This window comes from Rhinolophus hipposideros (genome assembly GCF_964194185.1).
Source record: "Rhinolophus hipposideros genome assembly, chromosome: 15".
NCBI lineage: Eukaryota > Metazoa > Chordata > Mammalia > Chiroptera > Rhinolophidae > Rhinolophus > Rhinolophus hipposideros.
In genome coordinates, this window is record NC_138061.1 from 22,357,230 (window position 1) to 22,377,711 (window position 20,482).

Sequence of the window (20,482 nt, forward strand, 5' to 3'; positions counted from 1 at the left end):
TTCATAGGGAGGGTGGATTGGCCTGTGTCACCAATAGGTGTGCGAGTTCTGAGGCTGTGTTCCTCCATCCTGCTCCCAGGCTCTGGATTAGAAGGTTGAATTTAGATGCTCGGTGAGGGGAGTGGCTGTCTCTTGGTCCTAGCTAGAAATGGGCTCAGGGACTCCAAAAAGGAGGTGAGGAAAGCCCATCTTCCCAAGGGGAAAAGGTGTTTTGGTGAGAGGAAGGTAGAAGAGGAATTACAGTGGCAGTGAGGGTTTTTAACCACCTATTCATATCCTGATTGTCCGCACTCCTACCCCCTTGACCTTAGAGGAATTCAAGACCAATGAAAGAGAGCCTGTCCTTGCAGTCATTTCTGCATGACTGAAGACTCACCAGCTCACTGCACGACCCTGTTCCTTGGCACCACCTCCACTCCCAACAGCAGTCTTCCAGGTCTTTCCCCATCCCAGCTTTTTCTAAGTGGCTGAGTCCAACCCACCCTCTCTGCCAGGGCCCCAGGCTTTCTGCTCCCCTACTCCAGGCAACCAGAAAGGAGCACAAGACCCAGCACTTCTGCAAATATGTTTAATGCACTTAGATTACACAGAAGGAGATGGGGAAAGAAGGAAATGACATCTAAGTGAGTCACCCAAAAATTCTTACAAAAGTTCCAGGCTGGCTGCAGCCCCCAGGAACCGAGTCGCCATTGACATTAAAAACTAATATAAAATTTTACAAAAGTCTGCCCATTGCAGCATTCAGGTACTTATAAAAAAGGAGGGCTCTCTCTATAGGGCTCCTGACTTATAACAGAGACCCAGGTACCTCACCTGGCATGGAGGACCTGGAAGCCAGAGAGGAAAACCAACCAGATAAAAAAAATACAGTCAAGGGATTTCTTTACTGGTCTGCCCCATAGGGGCACCGACCTTCATGTTTTTTCTCTGCTCTCAAAACCTAGTGTCAAAACCTAGTCCCAAGACCCTGTGTTTATTTAAAAAAAAAATACACAAAAAACACTCTAGCCCTTTTTGAGTCACCCCCAGGCTTTCCAGTCTCTGGCCTGGAGCCTGGCCTTTGGAAGAGAAAGAGGACAGGAAGAGGCACCAGCTCCCTGGCCAGACCTGAGAACTCGCATGAGCCGCTCTACCCCTCCGAATGGCAGACGGGTCTGGGTCTGTGGTCCTCCTGCAACCCACACGAGGAGCCACAGGAGTCTGCCTTTTGTAGCAGGCAGACTGCATGGGGGGTGGGGGGCCTTCCTCATAGAACTCCAGCATCAGGAACTTGAGGGAGAGGGTCGGACCAGGCAAACCTCAAGAAAGCCTGTGGAAGAGGCATGTTAGAGAGGGAAGCTTCTTACCTCCCCACTCACTATGAGATGAGGGCTCCCAAAAGGCTGCAGGGAGGGAAAGAAGGGGTACACTTAGTGAGCACCCACCATGCGCCAGGTGGTGTGCTGGGCACAGTACATGGACAGCCGTGCTTGATCCCCAGCCTTGCTCTCACCAGCAGGAGCTCAGTGACAGCACCGCCCAGAAAACCTCTAGGAAGGCGCCAATGCCCAAGCGGAAGGAGGTCTGGTCAGAGACTCAGGTGCCTGACACTGCCCCAGAGCCAGTGCACTGCAGGGAAAGGAGATGGAAGCCTGGCCTCCCCAGCCTTGGAGGTTCCTGACATAGTGGGGCAGGAAGGGGCCACCAGCTTCTTGGGCTCATCGTCTCAGAGCTCACTTGCTTCTTTCCTGCTTCCCAAACTGATGATAAAGCTTAGGTCAGAAAATACCCCCTTTCCCGCCACCAAACCAGATACGTGGAGGCAGGGCTCCAGAAAGGAAGAATTGGTGGAGAGGGAGGTCAGGGTGGCAAGGGAAGGAGGCAAGCTGGTGGCGGTACCTCTCTGGCCAGGAAATGTCATAAGATGAGAAGTTTCAAAGGCAAGGAAGCTGTGGTGGGCAAAGGCCAGGGAAGGACGTTTTGAAAAGTCCTCAGAGAAGGCCTCAGCTGCTGCCAACGTCAGGTCCAGAGGGTTCCATCTTGGCTGGTGGGGGCCTGGAGTCCATCTCTCCCAATACTCCAGGCTGATGTGCCTTGATGCTCTGAGTTTGATGGAATTAAGTGGGTACACCTGAGGGCGTGTGCAGAGAACAAGCCAGGCCCTAGTGGTCCCTTGGAAGTCCAACTCCTGTTCCCTAAAATGCCTGCTTACTGCCTTCGTAGCACCTAGAGGCCACTCTTTGGCTGAATCTCTCATCAGAAGGGTCCCATGCCCATGGGCTTCCTGTGGCACTCTTGGTGGTGCCCATGTGTGTGGCAGTGTAGATAGGGGCAGAGCAGGCCCCGTGTGGGCCTTGACAGACAAACTTTTGCTTTGGACAGGCCTAAAGGGTGATCTTGAAACAGCAGTCCCTAGAGTCAGAGGTAAGAGGGTATGAAAGGGGCTCATTGATTGCAGGGCAGAAATCAGAGATAACCCAAGAGGAATCCCAAAACCACGGGCTAGAGATAGGCTGGCTTCTGGGAGGAAGACCATGAGAACTGTATCGAGGCAAGGGGCCAAGGACCATGAGAGGCTCAGAAGTAGGGATGGAGATGGGACAGGAATGGGGAATGAAGGATGAGAAACGAATGGATACAGGGAGGCTGGGAGTGTGGGAGAGTACAGTGTTTGCAAAATCAAAGGGAAAGACATGTTGAGAAGTTAATTTTTCTGATTTTAATAAGACTGAGTCCTGCAGCCTGGAGGCTGGGAGGCTCAGGGGATGAGGAAATGGAACAGGAGTGGTCAAAGGGCTGGAGACCCAGGCCCCGAGTGGCAGGTGGGGATGGTCTGTGAGGTGCTGGGCCTCACCCTTTCCTAGGCAGGCCTGGTTGGGTGGAAAAGGCCCAAAAGATGAGGCTGGGACCACCTCATCTCTGAGACCCTGATGGTCCTTGAACTTTGTGGGGCTCAGTCCACTTGGAAACCAGCACACCCCTTAACCTGGACTCAAGGCTGCATGGAGACTCGTCTCAGCTCTCCCCCTGGTCCAGGCTCTACCAGGCCCAGCTGGGAAGAAAGGCCTCTCTGTGAAGCCGGCTCCTTTGAGCACTGGGCTGGCAGGAGAACATCCGCCCCTTCTCTGGTGGCAGATTAGGGGGAGATGGCCCCAGGCCCCTGTCTGAGAGAATCAGAAAGTTCATCTGGGAATAAAGTTCTGTTTAAAAAAAACATTATATACACAGCTTCCAGACATCTTTGAAGAGCAATAAAATACCATCGGTTTCTACAAAATAAAATAAGGAGGAAGAAAACCCAACACGATCAAAGGAATTGTTCCGTGGCGAGGATCTTGGCTACCAAAACCAAAGGCTTCCCGGAGCTAAGCAGGGCAGAGCACCCACATGGCCATTCCACCTCCCTCGTGCTGGGCTGCGTGGCAGTGGGTAGGTGAGAAGGAGGCCTGTCTCCACCTAGGGGCACATCAAAGGTCCAGAGTCACTTCTCAAACCAGAGCCTGTGGCAACAGCAGGAGGGGAAGGTTTGCATTTGCCCACTCAGTGCCCAGTGGGGGGCTTGGTGTGGCAGGTGAGGCGGGGCCTGCTGCCTGTGCCCGGCTTCCCACTGGGCTGCGCAGTCATCCTCACACTTGTCCTTTTTTTGGTGGGACTCTCACACAGCTGCTCCATCGGAAATCACCAGGGAGCAGCTGGGCTCTCCCTTGGCCCCTGTAGGGCCCAGCCCAGGCTAGTGCAGGGGACTGTCGAACACCACGTCGGGCAGGATGGAGACTTTCAGCTTCTTTTCAGGCCAGTTGTACTCTTTGGGAAGTTTGAACTGTGGAGGGAGCAAGCACAGAGCCAGAGCGCACACGGTTAGCAGAACCCACTGCCTTCTTCCCAGACTGCCCCATTGTGGCAGGACCCTCACCCAGGCCTGCCCCCAGCACTTGGGGGCAAGACAGGACACTGGCGGCTGGCTTCCACCTGAAATGCTAGATCCAGGTGGGTAGGTGGCTAGGGTCAAGCTGCTGGAGTTCGGTGGCCCCTTCTTCCCCCTTGCTGCACCAGGCCAGTGATTAGTTAGCCAGGGGTGGAGGAGGCATGTTTTCTAACTCTTTCTTGACTGTGTTGACCTCCCTCCAGCTCACTTCCTTGGTTCTGCCTCTGGCCACAAGCATGTAAGGAATCTGCTCCCTGAGGCCCCGGGGCTGGAGGATGGGGGCAGGGGAGGGTGCGGATGCTATAGGGAAGTGGCTTGAGGTCTGGAACACTGCAGTCCTGTCCTGCCATGGCTTCTCTTTCACAGGCTGGTGCAGAAGGACCCTGGAACCTGCCCTCTGAAGCATCCAAGGGAAGGAGGCGCTGCTTGACGTGGGTGGGAACACAGGAGGAAACCCCCACCCTGCTCCCCCTTTTCATTCTCATCTGCTCCCTGAGAGTGGTCCAAGCGGCGGCCAAGGAGAGCCCAAGGTCTTTTTACCCATCCCCGAGAATCACTGATTCGCTTATAGTCTTGTTTCTAGAGCTTCTGGTGGGGGCAAGGGGAGAGGTTGACATATTTTATTTCCTCTGTATTTCCTCCCCCCTAGGACCCTGCATGTGGTGTGGCACACAGCTGGTGCTCAATAGATGCTCACTGACTTAAAAACAGGGTCTGCCTTTTGTGACTCCCACTGTCCCGGGGCTAGGCAAGAAGTCCGGCCAGGCTAGACAGGAGCAAAGAGCAGGCCCTCGGCCGGCCTAGAGCCGGGGCTGGAAGTGAACAGGCCTGACACTTCCTGGCTGGCTCCCTCTCCCTCCCTCTGATGGGGGACTGTCCAAGCCAGGACTAAAGTGGAGAGTGGGGCAGGGTGTGGGGACAGCTTCTGGACAGGAAAGGAAAAAAAAGTCATTTTTAGTGACCTACTTTCCTAAGCTTCCCCTGGCTCCTGTCCCTCTGCCTGGACTGTCCCCCTCCCATCCACTAAACCCCAAGCTCAAAGCAGCAGTCTGGCGCAGTGCCATCCCCGTGCTACATGGCCTCTCCGGAAGAGCTCTGGGCAGCTGGTTCTGGCCTGACTGAATGGGAGCCGGGCCTCAGGGACCGGTGACTTGTGGGGGCTGATTGGCTGGCACAGACTGGAAGCTTGATGTTGAATGTATAAATGAGTTAATTTAGCAAGCCGCATCCAGAGGATAGAGAAGACACTATCTCTTAAGGGGTGAGCTCAGGCTCTGAAAAGGTCCTGTCCACCTGGAGACCTGGACCGGACAGCCCTACCCTGTGCACTGTCTTCCACCCTGTGGATTTTGGAGGCCACCATGTACTGGCTGAGGCGGCGCTGGGAGCCCTGGCAGCTGGAAGCTCCAGCCCTAGCTGAAAACTAGCTTCTGCCTGACCTCTCATTGGCTTGAAAGCCTGGCCCTGGGAGGTGAAGGAGCTCTCCCCCAAACACACTTCCCGGCAGAAAAGGCAAGGCAAGGGCCTGTCTCTGCCACAGGCAGGGGAGGGCCCAAGAGAGCTCTCCTCCGGAGGCTGGAGGCAAGGCCAGCTTGCTAATGTTCCACTAACATATGGGGCGTCAAGGCCAGGAAGGCTCAGATCTCACTAGGGTGCTGCTTAGGAGGAGGCCAGGGGAGGGGAAGGGACTTTCCAGGATGAGGTAAGTCCCCACAAATGAAGATGCTGGGAACAAGGAAGAAAAACAAAGGGGATTATGGGCTCCATTCCTGCACCCCAGAGGAGTAGCCAAAGAAGGCACAAGCCCCTACCTGGCCTGCCAGCTCCTCAGGCTCTGGGCTGGGGTTAGAAGAGGCGGACCACAAGGGAAGAACTTATGGCTGGAGAAGGGAGGAAGCAGAACAGCTCCTGGGTGGCCTGAGGCAGAACAGGAGTCCCTCGCTGCCCACCAGAACTCCCCAGTGGAATGTTCTCTGGCAGCAGACAGGGGCTTTCTGTTCAGAACTTGCCAGGGAACAGCAGGGGCTGGGGAGAACTCGTACTAGCCTGCAGGCCCTGGCTGCCTCTTCAGTGAGGTTCTCAGGAGCTGGCAATTCAGTTTCCTGGGTGTGCTTATGAGGGCTGAGGGGTGTGTGGGAAGACAGAGAAATAAGGCCGTTTAACATCTCTAAGGTCTCCTTTCCAACCTATCCAAGAGGGAGAGGATGGAAGGGGGGGGGGGAGAGAGAGAGAGAGAGAGAGAGAGAGAGAGAGAGAGAGAGAGAGAGAGAGAGAGAGAGAGAGAGAGAGAGACGCTGCTCCTGGAGACTAGAACCAGCTGTCAGAGAGAATCAAACAGGCTTACTTCCTCTGGAGAAGTCAAGTCTTCTAAGTCCTCCAACATTTTCTCTACAAACTCTTCAGTCAACAGAATCTGGGAAGAAAGCAGAAGACAGGCTTTTATGTCATTATTTTTTAAGTATATGGTCTTTTTGCCAACTGCTAAGCTATGGACCTTTCTTCTGGTCACGGAGATGTGAGCCCACAGCGATCAGTTTTAGGGACCAAAGGCAGTGCCTACTGAAGCCCACTCCCTGCACGCAGTATCAGAGAGACAGGCAGGGCAGCATAATGAGGAGGCAAGGTGGGGGCATCTGGAAGGATAGCAATGCTGATCCCAGAAGGCATATGGAAGTGGGTGGGAAAATACCCTATTTTGGCAGTTTGGGCCTCCTGCATGTTGCAGTGCAGTAGAGGGGAAACAAAAGCCAAGGGGCAGAAAAGAGCAATTGCCAACATCTTTCTTGCCCAACCAGGTCACACGCCACCCCCTCCTTGGTAGGACAAAAAGAATGTTTGTTTTTGGAAAAGCAGCCTCATCTGGAATCTGGAAATGCCCCGGAAGGTACAACCACGAATGTCTGAGCTGGAGAATCTGGAGACTGCACCAACCTCTTTCATTTTACAAATGGGAAAGGGACTCTCAACTCCCATTTCCATCTTCAGTATCCACATTTTCTCAGGCTGGAAGCTCTCAAACCCCTGTACTGCTGGCCCCACTCAGCCACTGAGTTCTTCAAACTTCCTTCAAGAAACCTCTTCTGCAGGTTACCTCCCAGCTGTTCCACTTTGCTGCTCTAGTCTGACAACTTGCTACTTTACGTGTCTAAGACAGCCCAGCCCCACAACTAGGCTGGAACAACCACCTCCCTCACCCCCTAGTTTTGACGGCCCACGGGAATGTCCAAGGGCACTCAGGTCTTCCCCAACCCAGTGGGTGGGCCCTTTTCCTAGCTGGCTCCCCTGCTCAGGTGGGCTCGGTAGAGCCAGGCCAAGCTCACCTCAGGCCTGCACCACACTGGGCCCAGGCTGAGGATGTCCTTTCTCTTGTCAAGCTGACCCCTTCCTCTACCCCACTCCTTCCTGTGCTGGTCCATGGACTTGGGCCTCTGCACCAGGTCCTCCCAGCTATGGCTCCACCTGCCTCTGCTTTGCCTCCTCCAACAGACTTTGAACACCCTGCGTGGGACATAGAGGGAGAAAGACAATGGGTAAAGACCACGGTGAGGGGCTCCTCTGAGGGAAACCCCCCTATGAGAAGGATGGGATCAAGAATTTGAGAAAATACCCATCCGATTTCCCCTGGGAGTTGTCCATTCTGATAATAACAGAAGTTACAACATTTAAAATACAGTCAGCTTGTGACATGACGTGAAATGGCAGAGAAGAGCTGCAGGACCTCACAGGATGGAGGACTCCAAAGGGAGGAAGTCGACAGGGTGGAGGCGGGAGCAAGGAATGAAACGACCTCTCGTGAGCAGGCCAGCTCCACACCAAGCAGCACCTTGCTAACTGCTCCTAGTTTTACCTTCTGTCTCCTTACAGATGAGGAAACTGAGGCACAGGTAGGCTATGTAATTTGCCTATCACATGGCTTGTGAGTGGCTGAGATAAGACCACATTCCAGTCACATCTGGACTCTAAACGTTAGTGCCTGAAGTCCTGCTTCCATCTCCCGAAGTCTTACCCCCTTGATATTTACGCATGTATTCATTCTTCCACTCCCGTGCCTAGCAATCTAATCGATTCCATAGCATTTCCTGGGGGCCTCTGCTAGGTCCGGCCCTGGGTGGAGCCCCAGGGACACAGGCATAAGGTAGTCCGTTCCCCACCTGAACATGCCCTTTCCATTGGTTGACAAGGGACATCTCCTTCCCAGCCTGGAACAAAACAGCTCCGACCACTGACCTATATCCCCTCACCAAAGTTTCTGTTTGAGGAGCTCAAGCGTCAAGTGAGGACACACAGGGTTCAGACAGGCAAAGCTGGTCCAGGGAAATGCCCGTCCAAGGTACCCGTCCCACCTTGTTCTTCCTCTAAGTTCCCCTCGGTGGGACTGGCCTGGCCGACTCCTCTCAGACTAGTGACCCACTGCCAATCACGCTCCAGTCTCCCATAGCCTGAGCCCTTGCTCCTCCTCCTCTTATCCCTCCCCGCCCCCCCAAGCCCAGTTTCCCTACTAGTTGTCACCAGTCTGCCTGAGTAGTACACAAGTCACATTCATATTTTTGGCATTTCCGGGGCTTGCTGCCATCTCTGCAAATGTTAGCACAAACAAGCATACCTAAAACCGTTATATTACAATGGCTCCAGTCCGGGCTGATTTCTAACCAACAAATAATTTGGAGGGAGACTTTCTGCCAGAGATAAATAAGTCTGGGGCTGGAACTAGTGCTGGGAGTGAAATGGGTGGAGGGGGGCTCACAAGGCTGTGGCCACCCAGTGAGACTCCAAAGAGCTTTTTCCAACAATGGGAAAGGTAACCCCACCAACTCCGAGTTCAGTCCTAAGCCAGTTCCTCTGAAAAAGGTCTGGAGCTGGCAGTAGAAAGAGGGTGGGTTATAGTGGCTTTTAGTAAAACAACTACCAAGGGCATAGCGTACCATCTGTGTATGGACTCATTTTGTACTCAGCTGTAGAAGGGGATGATGGCAGGACCAAAAAAGGGGACAAACCCTAGTCGCCAGTCAATTTTCACTTTTGGTGAGTTGCTGGTTCCTGCTGGAAACTTCACATTACTTTAAGGGAACCAAACGGGGAAAATTATACACGAGATCTGCGTATTGAGGATGACATTCCCTGCAAAGAAACACGACAGACTGTCATAGCTCCAGGCACCTAATTTAATTTCCTTTGGGAGTTAAACCTTAGACGCTTGGATTCAACAAACAGGCCCTGTTCTTTGTATATTTTAGACCTGGAGCTGAGAATGTTAACAGATCTTATCAACAGGACATTGGAGATAGACAGCTATGATGGAGCGGCTCCTGGACGCTCTCACGAGTAACAGACTGGCCGTTGTGATACAACTGTGGGAAAAGCTTGTGCAATTCTGGGGCTTGGGGCTTTTGAAGCTCACTGGGTCCCCATGGAGCTGCCTGGTTCTGCCACAAATAATAACAGGGATGTTTATGGCAATGGCAGTAGCAATGATAACGCGACTCAGAGCAGGAGCAATGTCCTCTCCATGTGCCAGGCACTGGGCTTGAAATGACCTGTATCATTTCACTGAACCCTTAGGTGGTCCTGCAGGGAAGGAAACTATCACCTCCATTTTGTAGATAAGCAGGTATCAAGAAGAGACAAGTCTCCTGGACTTCAGAAGAACAGTGATCTGACCTCATGGTGGTCGAGGGTCCTCTTTTTCTGTCTGGGGAAGGTACCCCAATTCTAGAAGCCTTGTATACTCAGTGCTGACTCCTCTCTCTGCTCTGATGGGGAAGATGAAGATGATTTTGTATTTGATCAATGGCCTGGAAAACCAGTAATCCCAACCCCTACCAGCCACATATCTTCTGGTTCCTTGCTGAGCTGAAAAGGGCTAGAACCCTGAGGGTCACAGATGTACACATGCTCAAAAATCAGGTTGGCCAATTGGAAAGGAAGGCAAACCATGACCAAAGATGGTTTCCAGGTGGGGACAGCAGGGCAAATTTAAGTTACTCTAGCCCAGAAAATAGCAGTAGAAATAATAATGAAAATGATAATAGCACTCATTGAGGTCGGCATTCACCAAGAGCTGGTCATAAAATGCTTATATTTGTGCACAAACAGCCCTTGGAGGGAGGAGGCTCTAATGAAGGGAACCAAACTCTCCTGGGAAGCTTTCAAAAATATGGAGATGCTAGACCTTCTGAATCAGAATATCAGGGCAAGGTCAATCCATCTGCACTTTTAAAAGGCACCGCAGGAGATCAAGGCGGGGGTGGGGGGATGGGGGAGAGTGCTGGGAAATATTCAGGCAGGGGGTTTGGGCATAGACTTAACCAATAAGGGTGAGTTGGCGGCTGCAGCTCCATTCACCACCGTCTAATTGGCTGAGCTGTGAGGGGAGCAGTGGCTCCCGGCCCCCCACCCCAACCCCACCTTGGCCAGGGAGGGGGTTTGGAATCTGGTCCAGCAGCTTGTGCCAAGGTTCTCACACCAGGCGCCTTAGGACAGCCTGGCTGGTTGGTGAGGAGGGAGGATTGTCAACAACTGCCCAATTCCCCAGGCCCCAGCAAGTTCCAGAAGGAACTCAAAAAGTGATCTTTCGTCAGTGCCTGCCCTGGACAGGCCCAGCTATGCTACAGGCAGAAGCCCAGATGCTGCAGATCTGATTCAAATGTCTGTGGTCAACGATATTTTTAAGTCTGCAAACAGTGCTGACAATGCCCACTCCTTCCCCTTGGTATGACAATCCACACTTTGTCCAGGGCCTTGTTTGCTCTTCGTGTTGACACATTGTTCTTGCTTCCCAACAAGTTTGGCTTTCTTTTTCCCTCCCTTTCCTTCTCTGAGGGAAGGAAATGTGTTGTTTACAGGGTAGGGCTTGCCAAGGAGCTGCTCTGGCACCCACGACGACGGTGAAGGAGGCAGGGATGAGGAGGCGGTCCAGTCTGTGTCCCCTCACCCCAACAGGCCAGACATAAGCCAGCAAACAGCCTGGAGACCCACCGCTCGGGAGCAGAAGTGTGTGTGGCAGGTAGGGCTACAGTGGTGGCAAAGTGAGGCCTCACTCATTTCCTGCTCTCAGCGGGTGGTGAGAAGTTGGCTTTGGTGACCAAGAGCAGGCTCAGACTCTTCCTGCTCTGTCTGCTGGCAGGTGAGGGCACAGCGGGCTACCATAGTCCTCTCCTGAAAGGGAGGGTGCTGAACTTCCCCAGGCACAGTGCTGCGATTTAAACGCTAATGGGTGCACCCCGAGACAATGAGGTCCACGTGACAGCCCAAGCAAAGGCCCTCAGGGAGAACAGGTTGTGGCCAGGTTCACTGTGGAAGGAGAAACAGAGGCACTGAAGAGGAGCTGCTCGGAGCCAGGGACTGCCAAGCATCTTCCACACAATATGCAAGTGGGTGGATGGGGACATGAGATGGAGGGGGTTTGTCTGGGGACAGTCGTGAATCAACCTGGCCTGGAGCCGGGGGGCCAAGTTGGAACAGCTGCTGGGCATCTTCTCCCAAGCCTGGGGCCTCCCATCAGGGATGGTAGGGAATCGCTGACAATGAGGGTGCCTCTGGGGTGAGCTGTCAGATACCACCTCGCTGAGAGAGCATTGCAGGGCTTAAAAAAAAAAAATTCTCCTATTTGGTGATGTGACCCTTATGTGACCTCTGGAGACAACTTCTCTCCCTTCAGATCAATCCTGGCTGGGGATGGATGAACAACTCAGCTCTGGGCCAGGCTCCCGCTCAGAGGACTAACAGCCCAGTGATGACAGACTCAAGGGAGAGAGGCTGGTTAAAGCTACTGGGCTGAGCAACGCTGGGGAAAGGTGCGCAGGAGAGGACGCTGGCAGGCCTCCCCCAGGGTCTGCAGACCTTTCTGCAAAGCTCCCGAGTTGGCTGACAGGCTTTACCATCTCAGTGAGGGTGAAAACAGCAGACAGGAGAGCAGCTGGAGTCACGGCGTTGATCTCTGGCAACTGAGAAGTCTGTGGAATCGGAGGATTCCTGCCTCGCCAGCTCCTCCAGGAAGCAGCGAGCACCCACTGCATGCACCCTGGGCTTGCAGAAGGCCCTGCCCTTCTGTACCCGGGCCGTGACCTTCCCAGGGCTGGAGAGATGGGGAGGGAAGACGCATGGAGCGCAGCTACAGGCCCAGGGTAGGTGCGTGTGGAAGTCTGTCTGGGGCTACTCTACAAGCTCCAGAAAGAGCCCAGCTTCCCTCACCTTCTGCCTTCTTCTCCCAGCCTCTCCTTTGTCACTCTCCCCCCATGTGGGATGTCTTTGCCATGCCTTTTCCCCAAGAGATAACAGGCCTGGGCCGGCAGCCAGAACAAGGTGCCAAGGCTGGGAATGAGGGCTTGCAAGGCTGTTGAAGGCTGATGCAAGAAAGCCATCCCAGCCCCTCCCAATTCCACTGGGACCAACAGGGAGGTTCAAGTAGCAGCCAAGAAAACAGAAGTCTGGGTCTCTGAAAGTCTTGGGTCTGTTGCATTCGCTCCTTTCTGCTTCTCTGTCCCCAACAGGCCTGGGCACACAGGGGCCAAGGAGACACCCCCAATCCTGGAAGCATGAGCAAGAGATTCCTATAGGGAGTGAGGGCAGGTCTCTGTGTCAGGGTCTCCCTGCAGAGGGGCGTGGTGCCCTTCTTGGCCCAGTGGAGTGGGCCTAACTCCAGGCCTCCAGGAGGCCCTGCAGACTCTCGGGGAGGCAGCCAGCCCCAGAGGAAGACCTAGGGGCCCACAAGTAATTACAGGCCCAGGCTCCCACAAGCTAGGGAGCTGCCTGTGACCACAGGGGCAAGACCCTGAAGGGAAGGCAGGCTGGCAGGCAGATGCAGAAAATGCTGACTGCTTTGGGGGTGGGGAGGAGGGCTGGTGTGGGTGTTGGCTCCGCTGGGGGCAGGGCAGAGGGTTTCCCAGGACTTCTTGGAAAGGGCCTGAGAAACCCCTTGGTGAGTGAGGGTGCATGCTTGGGGAGCCGGGCCCCAGCCAGCCTTCCTGGGAGCTCCCCTGTGAGTTGGCCTCTGTGGTGGACCACACTAATGAGCCCATAGCACAGGCCTTTGATTAAGCAGCTCCCAGCACAGCAACTTTATTGAAACATGCCGAGGCCAGCGGCTGGTTCCCACCGCTCCCGGTTCCCCAGGCAACAGTGCATGGGAGGGGACCATGTGCATGGGAGTCAGTGGTGCTGAGTGCTCAAGGGGCTGCCAGAGAGGCGAGGAGGGGTGGAGCTGGAGGGAAATGCCAGAAGCTGGGGTAAGGGGCTTGGGAATTGGGGTTGGGTCCAGAACTTTGGGGGGACTGAGGGGTAACATGACATCTGCTAAGTCCTCTAGTGGCCATGGTCCCCAAGCTGAGAATTGGAGATGCTGACCATCCCCCTCCTCACTCTTAGAAAATGTTCCAAGAGGGAGGTAGGACTCCAAAAACAGGTTCAGAGTTGAGGATGTAAAATGTAACTGGGAGAAATTTCTTCTTGTGTTTTGGGAGACTCCAGTCTACTTTCCCAAGAAAACGTGCTCAAACCTTTAATACACACAAATGTTATCTGAGGAGAGTTCTGCTAAGACCTGTCAGCATTCTGTCATCTACGGGATATCATGACCTGTGAACTCTCAGGGGCTGGGGTCCCCTTCCGAGAGGGGTCCCCACCTTCCCTCTCCTTACCACCTCTGCCCAGGCAAGAGGCCTGCTCCCCTCCAGCTGTCCACAGAGGCAGCTTGGCAGCCTGGGACACCGCTGGGGGTGGGGTGGGGAGGCCTTTTCCACTTATGCTGGGCTAATTTCAAATGTTATACTTCAGAGCTTTTGCTACAGTAACTACCAACACCACATGGACAGAAATCTAATGTTACCAAGAGGGACTTTTAAAATGTATTTATAACTTTATGGTTCAAAGTAATTTTGTTATGAAACAATGTAATAACAACAGTGGAAAAAGGCAAGATAATTTATGGAACACAATATCCCTAAAACACCAGCTTCCATTTCTACCTCAGCTGAGTCTGGGGAGTGTGGTTGGTGTCCTTTGTTTGCTGTTTGTTTTAATTAAGTGTTAGTATTTGGTGTGGTGGTGGTGGGGGCACTGGCCTAAAGGAGGAGAACGTCAGCTGCAAGACGAGCACACACATCTGGACAAAAAACATATCCACAATTAATAATACATATGCTCCACAGATCCCCAGACTGCGTTAAACCCACAAAACTTACACGACTCTCTTCCCCTCCACTGTCATCTCCCTGTCCCCCATCCCTACACCACAAACAAGGCAGGTCACCTTTTGGATTAGGGTCAGCTTCCCTTTCTTGATTCTCCTGAGAGAGGTAAGGTAGAGTGTCCTACCTCCTGCACCCCTGATAAACAAATAATAAAAAAGGATGCTCCTCTAATACATCTGAGAGTGTGCTGGACCTGTGAGACCTGAAGCGGGGTGGGGGCTGGAAGGAGGCCTGTGGCTCTCAGGCCCCTGTACCCCGCTGGGCAGTAGCTCTGAAGCTGTGCTCCAGCCAGAAGGGCAAAGGAGGAAGCAGGTGTTCTAGACAAGCCAGCAGGGTTCTGCATAGAGAAGCTGGGTTTCCACCAGGAGGAATGGGAGAGCCGTTAGATGAGGGGAAGGGAGGGGCTCTGCCTGCCCAGGACTGCCCATCCCGGCCCCAGGTCCAGGCCCACATATCCACTTTCTAGGAATTCTGGTGGGATTTCCATACAGGCACTCAATAGTGGTGTCCACACTTCCTCCCACCCTGCCTCATCCTCGGTTTCCTATACCTTGGTTTACCCAGGATGCAGAACATGTCACATCCCTCAAACCTGGATTTCCATGGCAAACAGAACTACCAATGGCCAGGGCCTGGAGTTATCACTCGTGTCTGAAGTGACAAGGAGAGTCCAGGAAGTGCTCCTGGAGCTGATGGCATAAGCAGCAGCAGCCACACTCCACAAGGCTTCAGAACCAGCCCTCAGGAAGGGAGCCGCCAAGAGCTGCCAAGGGAGGAGAGGGAGAGAGTGGGCGCAGGAAGAGCCTATGGAAAGGAAGTGGGGAGAAGAAAAAGAGCTTTCTCACTTGTAACCAGGGTCCATGAGCTGCGTAAGGGTGCTCCTCAGTGGCAAAGGCACCTTCCACTCCCGTGGAGACGAATGTGATGGCCATGTCACCTGTGATACTTTTATATGTAAAGTGCCGTCCATGCAGGAGCCTGCCCCTGGGGATGGGAACATGGAGACAGTGAGCAGCGGGCCTGGCCGAGGTGCAGGGACTGTGGGGGCTATGCTCCCTGGGAAAGGGTGCCTGGCAAACGCCCTCCTGACTGCCCACCTGTCCACTAACAGGGGACCATAACTAAACATGTTCATTTCAACACCTTCCAAGAGAATCCTCTCACAAGTTCTCTGCTGGCATTCTTCCAAAGGGCTCAAAGCTAGTAGAGACACTAGGTCAGTGTTCAGAGGGCTTGCAGGGGTACTGGAGTCCATCTCTTTCATGTCCTGGTGAGGAAACTGAGGCCAAAGAGGGCAGTTAGCAATGTGCCCAAGGTCATGCCCAGAGCGAGGAGGGGGTTCATGGCCCTTTGTTTGGAGGATGGGAGTGAAGGAGTTCCTAATTTCCCATGCTCCTGGATGATGGTGGAGTGCCTTCACAGCACAAGCCCTGTGTCCCGGGAAGAATCCTCTACCTGCTCCTGGCTCTCCCACAAGATTTAAATGACTAGCCCCAAGGCCATAAGCACATCTTTAAAAAAAAAAAAAAGCTGAAGCCAAGTGGGGTCACTCTGAGGGAGCCACAGAAGTTATTGCTAAGCCCCAGTCTGGAAATACACCTGAGGGAAGGGCAGGCAGGGGGCGACCAGTGGGGCAGAGATGCCAGTCAGCAAAGGAATAGAACTGCTTTTTGCTTTCTCAGGCTGCCCCAGATTAACCCTTCCAGTAGTGTAAAGGCCCCACACCTTTAGAGGGAACTGGGGAGGAAATGGCTGGGGTCCTCGCGGGGGGGCCTTGCCAGCCACCATTCATCCTGACCACTAGCTATCTTTGTTCTGCTACCCAGGGTGGCTGGCCAAGGCTGGTCACCATCCAAGCTCCTTCCCCAGGCTCCAGGGACAGTGTGGAGGGTCCAAACCAGTGCACCCTCTTCCTTCCTTGTCACTGTTGTCTGAGTTTCGAGTTATTCTTGTTGCCTCCCCTGCAATAAAAATGAGGGTGGAACCCCTGAGGGCTGTGGGGGAAGCCAGCTGCAACAGACTCAGCCCAGTGTAGCATCCCCAAGCAGAGAGCTGAATTCTGGCCACAGGGCTGGGATTTTGGCACTGTGGACAGTAGCAGAAGGGACACAGCTGGACTTCCTGGTCCCTCAAGGAGTCTGCTGGGCTGGCCACTGGGTTTTCAGAACCGAGTGTTTTGCACGGGAAAAGCAGTAAGCAGGAGAAAACAGAGCCCAACCAACCAGAGCCCTTGCCCTACTACCCTAGTGCTATGGGGACCCTGCCACCCCTGACTCTTGGCTTGGGGGAGTGCAGGGCAGCTGAGACCCCCTAGGTCACTGAACCTTTCTAAAGGAGCAGGGCTGAGGGACGCTCCTCTAGACAAAGGAGAGTTCTTCAGCACAGTGGGGGCTACTGGCTGGTTCAGCGTCCACAGACTCCCCCATAGGCCCACATGGAGCTGCCTGACTAGTTCTCCTCTCTCCCTGGGCCCCTGACTCCACCTGGGGGGGTGGGGAGATGGGAAGCACAGGCATGGTGGCTCCTTGAGGCCAAGATGGGCGCTTACCTTAGGCAGAGAGGAATGAGGGCTCCTGACTCCTGGTTGAATTTCAGATGTACACTCTCGAGTTGCCGCGTGCGGATCAGCTCATGGGGGATAATGGCTGTGGAGCTGTCACTTTCCAGGCTGTCCTTGCGGCTCCTGTGAAGCGAGCACAGGAACAGGTTTAGCACAAGGTAAAGAGCGCAGGGAGCAGGCAGATGGGAGTCTCTCAGGCTGGGCTCCTGAACACTGACAATGAAGGTGATTGATGATTATGGTAACAGCTACCATCCACTGAGAACTTGCCAAGCAACCTCATTAGACCTCCATGAGGTGGGCACTAATATTATTATATCCCTTTTACAGATAAGGAGCTGGGGATTAGGGAGGGTAAGTAACTTGTCCAGGATGCAGAGCCAGGGAGTGTGGAGCTGGGAGGTGGTGCATGGTGGGGCTGGTTCTAAAGGCCACATCTGGCCAACATCCCACATAAACATTTATGACGCAGGGACTTGTTTTTCCTTACGTGCGCAAGGAGTAGCAACAGGAGCTTTTGGGAGTCCTTCTCTCCTGCCCTGGAGACTCAGACCCCAAGTTCTCCACAGTTGGGGTGCTAGAGTGCCAGGAGACATGGCTTCCTTCCAGCTGCCCTGCAAAGGCTGCGACGTCACAGCAAACTCTGAGCTTGCACACTCCTGTTATCAGCCAGGAGCTGCAGCGACATACACATCCTTCATCTCACCAGGAAATGATACAACCCTGAGGCAGGATAGAAACCAGGCTCTCAGGAGTCAGGTCAATGGGCTTGTCTGGGTGGCACAACTGGGCCACCAGCTTGCTGGGCTTCCAGGCCCCAGGAGCCTTGTACCAGAGTCTTCCTGACGGTGGCGTTGGCCACCGTGAACTGTCACTGCTGCCTCACACTCCCTCCAGTCCTGCTTCCCACCAACAGCTTGTCCTACAGCTGGGCCATGGGGTCCCTTTGGAATCAAAGATTTGCTCTTTCATATTCAGCTGCCCCCACTGACAACCTCTCAAATCTGTCTCAGCCAGAAATGAGAGTTACCCACTGATCCCATTCAAAAGGCCGGATCCTGGTTTGGGCTGTGAATCTCAGAACAATTCTCCAGTGTCCATCAAAATACTGGGGAGAAGCTGTAGTTATTTATCATTTGAGTAGCCAAAGCCACCCAGGATGTCTGGGCCTGACTGGCAGCCAGCCAGTGAGGAGCAGGCCCAACCTCCTCAACACACTGCGGGGCTGAGTGCTGGGGCCTGTGGCCCATGAGGCACCCTGAGAGGCAGAGCATATCCCAGAGGGAGGGTGACATTGGACAACACAAGGCCCACCGAGGCAGCAGCTTATAAAAGCCCCTGAGGTAATGGGGGCCCTTCTCACCAGCGCGGTGTGTCCACCCCCAGATTTATGTGACTCCTTTTTCCCAAAGCGTCCCCTTTCTCTGGTTTCCCAAAACCAATTCTGAAACTGCCCTTTGCTCTAGCTTCTTTTTTGACAAACTCTTTCACAAGACCTGAGACACATGCTCTGGTCAAGAGGGTCACAGAATTTCCGCACTGGAAGGAAACTCTGAGGGTGTTTCATCTACCTCTTTCCCTTACAAAAGAGAGCCCGCAATGCGTGTAAGGCCACAGAGCAGGTCTGTGGCAGGCAGTGTGGCAGCCTGGGACCTCTGGGCAGGTCTCTCCCTTACACCTGGCGGCTAGGCCTCCTACCTCCTGTCCCAGGAAAGGAGAGCAACACAGAACACCTCTCAGCGGGCACCCTCAGGGCTCAGACAAGAGCAGAACTCAGGAAAGGCAGCAGCCTTCCTTGGGTGAGTGCCTACTATATTCCAGAGGAAGGAGTCCATAGATTCACTTCCTTAGTGCTAACAAGCAACCCAGGGAGATTCTATTGCTAACCCTTTTTTTACAGATGAGGAAACTAAGGCTCAGGGAGGTAAGGTGACAAGCCTAAGGTCACAGAGTTTAAATGGCAGAGCCAGGGTATGATGACTCTTACAATCACTTGCCCATACTAGCTCCTACAATGGTCACACAGACATACCACCATCATGCTCCCGAACGGGAAAAGGGCTGAGGTCTGGCTGCCAGGCAGGGCCTCTGAGCCTGTGGGGCCTGCTAGAGGGAGGAGGATCCCCACCTCTCCAGCAGGGGCAAAAATGCTGATGAATAGCAACGGGGGGTGGGGCTGCGGCTGGGGGACTGGGAGAGAAGAATCAACAGCATACAGGACTAGAGACATCTCAAGCTGGAGAGAAAAATAAATTGTTGAAAGTCAGCTAAAGTCACCTTGGTAACTGCTACAACACACTCACCCGGGACAAGGACATCAAGCCCAAGTGCAAACAGCTTTAAAGAAATGGAAAAGAACTTAATCATCTGAAGAATTAATGTGACAAGTGCCCACATTTACACCTCCCACCAACCTTCAATCATTTGAAAATGTACTTTAATCTTTTAAGAGAAAAAAAAAAGGCAAAATGCTAGATCTGCAGTCCTGGAGCTTGGGTATTTCCGGCATGCTGCTTCAATGGAAATGCGGCTGCTCCACACACACGCAGGAGCCCAGCTTTTTGCTGATTTGTTTTTTCTGGACATCGATGCAGAAGCATGAATTATTTGTGTGGGCTGGGTGAGGTATTAAATCTGCATTGACACAGGTTTGCAATGTTTTGCATGGTTGTCAGCTTAATCTTAGTCATAAAAAAATAAGTAGTGTGCTCGCCAGCATGGCCTCATTTTTCAGCTGGGCTGTTTTCTCCCTGAGCTCCCCATGGAGGAAAAGGCAGAGCTTCCGGGGTTGGAAGGGAGAAGGGCTCCCAGGGTGGCATGGTCACACCGACTGCTGGGGCTAGGGGCCTGGGGATGAAGGGTGAGCTATTGCCCCAGGAGGCAGAGTGGCTCCCAGCACTGGTTTGAGCCAATGACTGAACCTCTCCCTACGCTTCGGAAATAAACAAGAATACCCTTTCGTTATGGGATTAAATGAAATGACCCAAGCCAAAGCATCTAACAGCGCCTGGGATGTAACAGGTGCTCAAAATATATCTAGAATGCATTGACAGGATGTTACCTGGCTGCATACAGAAGGCGAGCTGTCTGTTCCTCCTGCAAGAATGCTGATAGCTTAATACAGACTCGTTTGCCTTTACCCTGGGCCCATAATCTAACTGCTTCTTGCCAAGTCAATCCCCACCTCTGAGCAAAGGTCCTTGCCCTGAACTTGGGAGAGGGGACTTCTGAGATGGGGCTTCAAAGGACCTCTGACTCAGCAGTCACTGCGGGCCCTGGTCAACCACCAGTGCTCCGGGAAGGCTCAACTATGCAGATCAACAAAGCCCTCGAGGCCTTTGTTCTGCGGAGGGCGGCAGAGGCAGGGCCATCTTCCTTCTAGAGAGAAGGATCAGCCTTCCTGCAGTTCTCATCTACTGGTCCTCAAGTTGCCCAGAAGTTGTTTAATTCACCCTCCATGCCAGCCTTTCAAATCCCCAAAGCTGCTCTCACAGACCATTCACAATTTCTCTTTTCCAGTATTGGTGGCCTCAACTTTCAACTGTATTTTTAAGACAAGGTTCTGAAATCTTCCATCCATCCACATCACTCTCCTGTGGATTCATTCTAGCTTGTAAAGCCAGAGTGTCATATCCGGAAGTGAAGGGTCGTATGTGGAAATAAATACAGTATGTGGCATAACCAGTGCAGATCACAGAGGGACTACGAGCTTTCTTGTTTGGGATATTCTATTCCTATTAAAACTGCCATCGCACTACCAGCTCATACTGCACTCCCCCGTCAGCGAACTCTCCCTCAGGCTTTCTCCCATGGGCTGCACTTCGACCTCTT

At 53.4% G+C, this 20,482-nt stretch overlaps 1 protein-coding gene across 2 annotated transcripts in view; it reads right to left on the reverse strand.

Annotated features, from left to right (window-relative positions):
- Window positions 1-552: 552 nt before the first annotated feature.
- Window positions 553-20,482, reverse strand: part of SUFU (SUFU negative regulator of hedgehog signaling) — a 95,080-nt gene continuing 75,150 nt past the window's right edge. Inside the window, exons 9-12 of one of the 2 annotated variants that reach the window (XM_081075282.1) lie at window positions 16,640-16,774; window positions 14,937-15,075; window positions 6,249-6,317; window positions 553-3,799 (exon numbers count right to left, since the gene is read on the reverse strand). In XM_081075282.1, coding sequence (XP_080931408.1) covers window positions 3,710-3,799; window positions 6,249-6,317; window positions 14,937-15,075; window positions 16,640-16,774 — 433 coding nt within the window. In that variant the 3' untranslated portion in view covers window positions 553-3,709. The remainder of the gene's footprint in view (window positions 3,800-6,248; window positions 6,318-14,936; window positions 15,076-16,639; window positions 16,775-20,482) is intronic. The other variant, XM_081075281.1, reaches the window with a different exon arrangement.